Source organism: Lonchura striata, chromosome Z (genome assembly GCF_046129695.1).
Source record: "Lonchura striata isolate bLonStr1 chromosome Z, bLonStr1.mat, whole genome shotgun sequence".
Taxonomy (NCBI): domain Eukaryota; kingdom Metazoa; phylum Chordata; class Aves; order Passeriformes; family Estrildidae; genus Lonchura; species Lonchura striata.
Window position 1 is genome coordinate 8,364,780 of NC_134642.1, and position 7,531 is coordinate 8,372,310.

Genomic DNA, 7,531 nt, shown 5'->3' on the forward strand with positions numbered 1-7,531 from the left:
GCAGCAGCTCACAGCAGCGCTAGCGAAGGCGCTTGCTTCAGACTCGGGCAGGCCCGCCCTAGCCAGGCCTGGTCACACCAGCACTTGAGACAGACAGTTCTAGCAGCTTTTGGAGGAAAGACCACGAGGGTTCTTCTCCTCCAAACTCTCCAGGTTACTTACTTGGTCTGTCTCCTTGACACACGAGCACATACTTTTCTTGTGTGTCGTTCGATGAAGGCCCTGCTTTTGTTGGCCTTCCAAATTGTGCACAACCATGATGCAGTTTGCCTTTGATATGAACCCATTACTCTTAAGAGTTACTCAATATACAGAACCACAGTGACAGTTTGGATGCAAGACAGGAAGAGCAGGCTAAAAGCCCAGAGCAAAAATTAACATGTGTTGGTAAAGTTGAACAAAGGAGTCTAAAAAGCCCTTTTAAATATTGAGTACTACTCAAGCCCAAGTTTATACCAAGTTTATAAAATGAGTTTTGTTTTTTGAAGTAGGCACTTTTAAAAAATATTAGACAATGAATATTTGTTTTGTCCATTAAATCACTGTTGAGGCAGGACGGGAACGACTCAGAAGGCTGCTGAGAGTAAAACTGCGGTTTATTCAAACGCATCGCTCTTTACACAGAGCTTTGTGAGGACCAACTCCACTGTCCTGAAGTGAAAACAACCACACCATTGGTGCAGCGTGCTTGATGCAGTGCTAGAACTTAACTATGAACAATGTGAATAACAAGACAGATAATGAATTATTTACATTCTTCTACAACTCTTTCCCAGGCTTCTGCCTGGCTAGAAACACTCCATTTCTGACTGACTGAATCCGAGACCCACAAATCACAACTCTAGACACTTATGTTTCATGAAACATTTAACAGTTTATTTCTTAAGCCTACTTACTACTCAACAGTTAAGCTACTGGATTTGAACATAGTACACTACAGCAGAAAATATGAGTGCAAAAACACCAAGTCATGAGCTAATTAGAACATGCAACACAAACAACACAATTTAATTCAGAGAGGCACTTCCATTAACAGTAAAAGATAATAATTCTTTGAACATCATAGCAGCCTGTTTGGAATTGCATTCAACTGAGCTTTGTTGCTGTGAATAATACAGCTCATGCACAGGTTTGGATGTAAGTTTTGTAAATCAAAAGTATTCACTGAATACTACCAACATATATACACTCATATACATAGTTCCAGAAGATTCCAAAGGCCACGGCTTATTTCTGCTCATCCTTTGGAAGTGGTCTTCTGAAGAGCAGAATATGCGGTTCTGCAGAAAGAAAATTGAACAAAGTGTCAGTTTGTCCAAACCTTAATTTCTTTACTCTTGAACTTAGTTTAGAGGCTTAGTTTCAAATAAATAATTAGAAAGCCTAAGTATGGCCCCACATGTAATATTAACATACCAAGTTTGCAGTACTCTTACAACAGTCAAGTTTTTATTCTTATACCCAATGCTGCTAGTATCATAAATTTAAGATCCTTACAGGAGGGAAGTACTGGGAAAATACAGACTATTTTATAGTATCTCATTACATTAGGCTGTGTGATAAACACTGTTACTGTAACTTAAACTAACAAACTGCTGATACTGTCTGTTAGGCACATTTCAAACACCAACAAAACTCACTTTGGCTAATACAGCCAGCTTACATTATCAGTCTTCTTAATTTTAAATGCCTCCAAAAAAAATCCAAAATATCAGTTACCCAAATAAGATAAAACACGGGAAGGCTATGCTAATTTCTTCACCTGATTCTTCAGAAACTCGTAACTTCCTGCTGCTGCAATGTATCAATCAACCTGTTACTTTTTAGCCAGGCTTGTCAATGCTACAAGCCCTGAAGCTGTTCCCACAATACCAACATCCCAGCTAGTACGGGCCTGAGGGCTTCGCACCCCATTAACTGAAACTGACTTTTCAGGAGGTTCTACAGCTAGAGTTAATACTATTCTCTAGAATTTTCAGATTAATACAGGACCTTGTCTACATGAGCATCTATTAAGTTGGTCTACAAAAAAGTAGGTGTGTCAGCTTTACGATTTAAAAATATGCTGCTATATTAACTTTGTTTCAGTCTCTGCATGCTCATGTTGTTTAAGAACTCATAAAAAGCCTGGTTCTATGGGCAGAGGCAGGAGCAATCTCCAGTCTGACATTTGACTTTTTCATTTGTCTAATACTGTTCATATGTGCTCACCTGGCTCATGGATCATATAGTGAACCCAGCCAAGACTCTGCTGAACACCAAGTCGTCTCCACTCTTCTTCAGACATCAGATGAGATTTTGGCACTTGTTTCGAAAGTTCTCGTGGAAGCATCACATGTCTGTAGAGATTTAATTATTAAACACACACACAAAATGCTGCGCACTAGAAAACTAGAACAGATCTGCACAGAAAGATAGTAAGCATGTTATGAATACTCCCTTCGCCTATAAAGAAAACAGGAGTACCGACTCTTGGCATGAATCTGATTATGAAATCCATCCCAGAACCCAGTTTAAAGTTACTTATGACTATTAAACGTTACATCTGTAAAGGAACCGCATACTGGAAGGCAAATTGTCTTCTAGATGAAATTCGAACCCCTTCGGAATTCAATGACTATACACTCAGAGAAGCATGCACTCCTGGCAACAGGCTGATATATCAGTCACTTGAAAAATAAGAACTTTGGACTTCTAAAGCATTTGTAATACTAAGTCTAGAAGACTTAAACTTCAGCAATTCCCCGTCGGTAGGGGACGTCGCTGCCCCATCCCGGGCCCTGCCATAACCCCTTCCCCGGACTCAGCGCAGCGGGTGCCGCCCCTCCGCCATCGCCCTGCGCTCAGGGCTGGTGCTGGCCGCTCACCGAGCCATCTGCGCCTACCGATAACAGCACTCGGTCACTCCCCCACTTCGTCCCGCCAGTCCGAACCACGCGGAAAGTCCCCATGGAGAGGCTCGGCACAGCCCCTTCCCGGTGGCCCTGCGCCTTCTCTGGCGCCGTTGTCCCGGCGGAGCCGCCTCACTCCCGGAGAGCGGCCCGCACACGCCAGCCAAGGCGCCCGGCCGAGCTGCCCTCCTACGGAACAGCTCTTCCTCACCCCTACAGCTTCTTACCGGTACTCGTACTGCTCGTCGGAGTACTTGTTGGAGTAGTAGATCTGCTTGTGGGCCATGGCGGGCGGCAGCAGGAGCAGCGGCACCAACAATGGCTCTGGTTCCCCTCACGGCTGCGCGTGCACTAACCGCCGCCTCTCGCGCCGCGCCCCGTTTGAATCCAGGGCCTCGGCTCCCATTGGCTGCCGCCGGGCCGGCCAATCGCGTGCCGCCACTCCCGAGCCCGCCGCCGCGTGACGCGCGCGCTCGCCGCTCCCGACCAATCCCCGGCGGCCGCGGCGGGAGGTACGTAACGGGCGGCGGCGCTCGGGCGGAGCGGCGGCGCGGGCACGAAGCGGGGAGGCGGGGCGGGCGGGGCGCCGCTGATTGGTCAGCGGGGCGGGCGGGGCGCCGCTGATTGGTCAGCGGGGCGGGCGGGGCGCCGCTGATTGGTCAGCGGGGCGGGCGGGGCGGGCGCGGGCGCTGCTGACTGGCCAGCGGCGAGGCCTGCGCCCAGCTCGCGCATGCGCAGCTCGGCCCGGCGCTCAGCGCCGTCGCTGCGCGCTGCTCCCCTCAGCCCGGCCTGGCCTTGCCCTGCCCGGCTTGGTGGGGCTCGGCTGGGCTCCGTCCTGGCCCCGGTGTCCAAAGGTTCTGCTTATTTCAGGGTAGCGAAAGAGTGATGCCTTCGCCCTTTTAAGTGAGCGTCATGTTCACTCTAAAATAGTTTACCCCTGGGTATCTGCTGCCGTGTCCTAGGGTGCAGGTGTCCACAGAGCAGGGTGGGAACTGCGGGCAGCACCTCAGTTTGCAAACATCCTTACCCAGAGAAACAAACCATGGAATGCTTGCCTGGGAGTACGTGCGTAGCAGGCTGCCAGGGTTTTCGGGGAGGTGCTGCAGCTGCCCAGATAAGCGTGCTGTTTCTGCCCTGTGGGATGCGATAAGCGCCGTGGGAACGTGGCCAGACAGCGATCTCACGGTTGCTTTCATAGAATCATTGTGAAAAAATGCGTATTTTATGATTGGCTTTTCACAAATGTTACAATGAATATTATATGTGTAATGTTAATTTTCTTAAGTGTGTTAAATACAGTTTTAGGTTACAACATAATGTTAAAATAGAAATTCTGCAATACAGGGTTTGTTACAAGGTCAAGCGAGAAAATAAGATAATCAAGGAACTCTTCACACAGAAATGTCAGCAAAGGGGGGGCATGAAAAGTTACTGCTTCCTTATCAGAAAAGACAAACATTCTTCCACCTTCTCTCCATCTTTTTGGAACCACCAGGATTAAGGAGAAGAAGTTGACAAAAACCAGAAAAGTTCTTAATTTGCAAGGAATTTATGCATCAGTATGAGATATATGCATATGCGACAGGCTATTGCTTTAAAGGCTATTCCTTTTTTCACAAGTCATGGTTTTTGTGACTTAGTGTCTGAGAGGATCCAGACATCCATAATTCTTTGCTTTTTATTGTCTTGTAATTGTCCTAACTCTAAATTTTATTGCTCTAACTGTATTACTATTTTTATAATCAGTTTATTATTATTAAACTTTTAAAAAATTTTAAAAACCAATGATTGGCGTTTTTCACATCATGGAACCATAGAGTGGTTGGAAGAGGCCTGAGAGATCTTGTAGTTCCAGCCACCCACCGTGATAGGGATGTTTTTCTCCAGATCTGGTTGCTCAGCCCCATCTAACGTGGCCGTGAACCTGGCCCAGGATGAGGCATCCACAGCCTGTTCAGTGCTTTACACCCTTTCAGTTCACAGTTTATTAGTGTCTAATTTTCCTCTCATGCCCATACCCCCTGCCTGTAGTGTGCTCCTCTCTCCTCTCCTTTCTGAGCCTCTGCAGAAAAAAGGAGATAAGTCTTTAAAGAAGCTCCTGCTTCCTTGGTGCTGCCAGAAACGTGGGTACTGCCCACGGTTATGTAATGCATCTGTCTGAAAACAGTTCTGATAGAGGAAAAAAACCAGCCAAATCCATGTGATGCATGACTGCTGATACACATGCGTGGGTAATAGGTATGATTTTTTTAGTAGCATTGTTTCTACTGGCACTGCAGCTTGCCTTAAACAAAAAGAGTTTAAGCCAGTCTCACACCATGCTTCTCATTACCTAGCAGTAATATTTTTCTCTTAATTCGACTGCATATTAGAGCTTGTTGGACACAGGTCATTTATAGGCAAAATTAAGCCAGTGTTTTTGAACTGGTGTAGCTAAATGTGTTAAATTCATGTAACAAAGGAACATATATTCCAGTATAATTGTAAAAGTACAAACCACCTGCAAGTTTTCTGAAGTTTTGGTTAGCTTATTCAAAATAGAGACTTTTGGAGGTTTTTAGTTTAATTTAAGGCAGCACAACTGTTATTTTTGTATACTTGAAGCAGAATATATATAATGACTTGTGTTACGAATGTCATTGTGTAATAACGAGGAAAAAATTAAATCACCATGGTGGTGGATGAAGGACATCTTCTCTCTGTGTCTTCTTTTATAAGCTTTCTGCTTATCTTGTGCATACTGAACATGAGAGAAAATTTATCTTTATGTAAGGCTGCATGTAAATCTTTCTGCTTTGGGTTTGTTCAGAAGTGAAAGGGGACAGCCTGTTAAAGAACAAGGGAAAGAGCAGTCATTGTTTTTGCAAACTTCAGCAAGGCTTTTGGCTCCAGGTAATACCTTGAAAGAGAAGCAGTTGATGTACGGACTGGGTGTGCAGACAATGGCTTCGGGAGAATGGCCAGGCCTAGAGAATGGTGTGACACATGGCACAAGTCTAGTTGGAGACCAGTAAGTGTCCCAGGGATCAAAACTGGGCCTGAGGCTTTTTAACCTCTTCATTAACGACCTGGGGCAGTGTACTCCCAGGAAGTGTGCAGGTCACACCTAGCTGGGATGGGTAACTGAGGAACCACTGGGTTGTGCTGCCAGGTCAAGGAACTGCAGAAATAGGCTGAGAGGATCTTCATGAAGTTGAGGGGAGCAAATGGAAGAAGGTGAAGAGCAAAGTCCTGCAGCTGAAGAGGAATAACCACAGGCACTAGTACGTGGGTGGGAACTCCCCAGCTGGAGATGTGTTTTCCAGAAGACCTGGGAGTTCTGATGAACAGTGAGCTGAATGTGACCCAGCACTGTGTCCTTGCAGTAAGGATGGCTAGCAGTGCCTTGGGCTGCAACAGGATGAATTGCCAGCAGGTTGAGTGAGTTCATCCTGCCCCTCCGTAGAGCACAAGTGAGGCTTCTGCTGGAGCCCAGCTTTGGGCTCCTGAGTGCAAGAGAAAGCTGGAGCTGCTAGAGAGAGTTCAATGAAGGGCTACAAAGATAAAAACCTGTGTGTGAAAACCTGAAGGCAGGATAAAAGAAGACTAGAACCAGGTTTTTTGCAGTGGTGCCTGTTATGAACAATAATAAGATTTAAACTTTTGGGGAGATGTAGTTGTACTGTATATACAAGGTTAAATCTTGTTGTTACAACTAACAAATTGTGATTAGAAATGCAGCTAACAATGTATGTAGAAGGTTGGATGTTGTTGGTACAAGTAACAAGTTGTGATGGAAATGTAGTTAACAATGTACGTACAGGGTTAGGTGTTGTGAGTACGAGTAACAAATGGTGATTAGTTACATTAAGGCTCAGTATTGTTGTGCATGCATAAAAGGGGAGTGGAAACGGGGAGGAGCTGCCAATCTTTGTGGAGGGACAGGGAAGTTTCCAGAAGGATTGCACCGTGGAACACAACCACAGCTCGGATCAAGACGGGAGGAGAGATGAACCAATAAGAAGCAAGAATCTCAAAAGGATTGGCCAAGACTGCACCAATTTATGGGCTAGTCAGCAACAGAAAAAGAAACCTATCACAGCACAGATCCTGAGCGCCCCAGTAAGGGAAGAAGAGAGAGACTTTAAAAGGCCTGGGGTGTGTGACACCCGGGTCTTTCCTGGGAGCAGGTATCCTTGGAAATGCCTCTAGGTTACAGTTACTAAGTTGTTGAAACAGTCTCCAGACTAGCCTGAGGCTTTTGCTTCCAGTTGTTCAGTTTGTAATAAACAGGTTTACTTGTTTTTAATTAACAATGAACTGGCCTCTTTTTTTGTTACTTTAAAGTTTTCTTTGTAAGCCTGACCATAACAGTGCCCAGTGTAAGGACCAGAGGCAGCATGCAAAAACTAAAACATGAAATGTTCCTTATGAACATCAGGAAGCCTTTTCTACTGTAAGGCACTGGCAGGGAGCTGCTGGAGTCTCCAACTTTGGAGACCTTCCAAAGCCATCTGGACAGGATTCTGGGGAATGGGCTGTAGGTGACCCTGATTGAGCAGGGATGTCAGACCACATGACTTCCAGAGATCCAGCCTCAGCCACACTGTGTGGTGCTTTGTGAAACAGGCTCCTCATCACTGTCTTCGGGATACTGCTAC

At 45.8% G+C, this 7,531-nt stretch overlaps 1 protein-coding gene across 1 annotated transcript; it reads right to left on the reverse strand.

Moving 5' to 3' along the window:
- Positions 1-573: 573 nt before the first annotated feature.
- Positions 574-3,352, reverse strand: CKS2 (CDC28 protein kinase regulatory subunit 2). The gene is made up of 3 exons (XM_021530434.3): positions 3,119-3,352; positions 2,212-2,339; positions 574-1,280 (listed from the first exon to the last, which is right to left on the reverse strand). The coding sequence occupies exons 1-3, from the start codon at positions 3,175-3,177 to the stop codon at positions 1,228-1,230; spliced, it is 240 nt and encodes a 79-aa protein (XP_021386109.1). The 5' UTR covers positions 3,178-3,352; the 3' UTR covers positions 574-1,227.
- Positions 3,353-7,531: the final 4,179 nt, after the last annotated feature.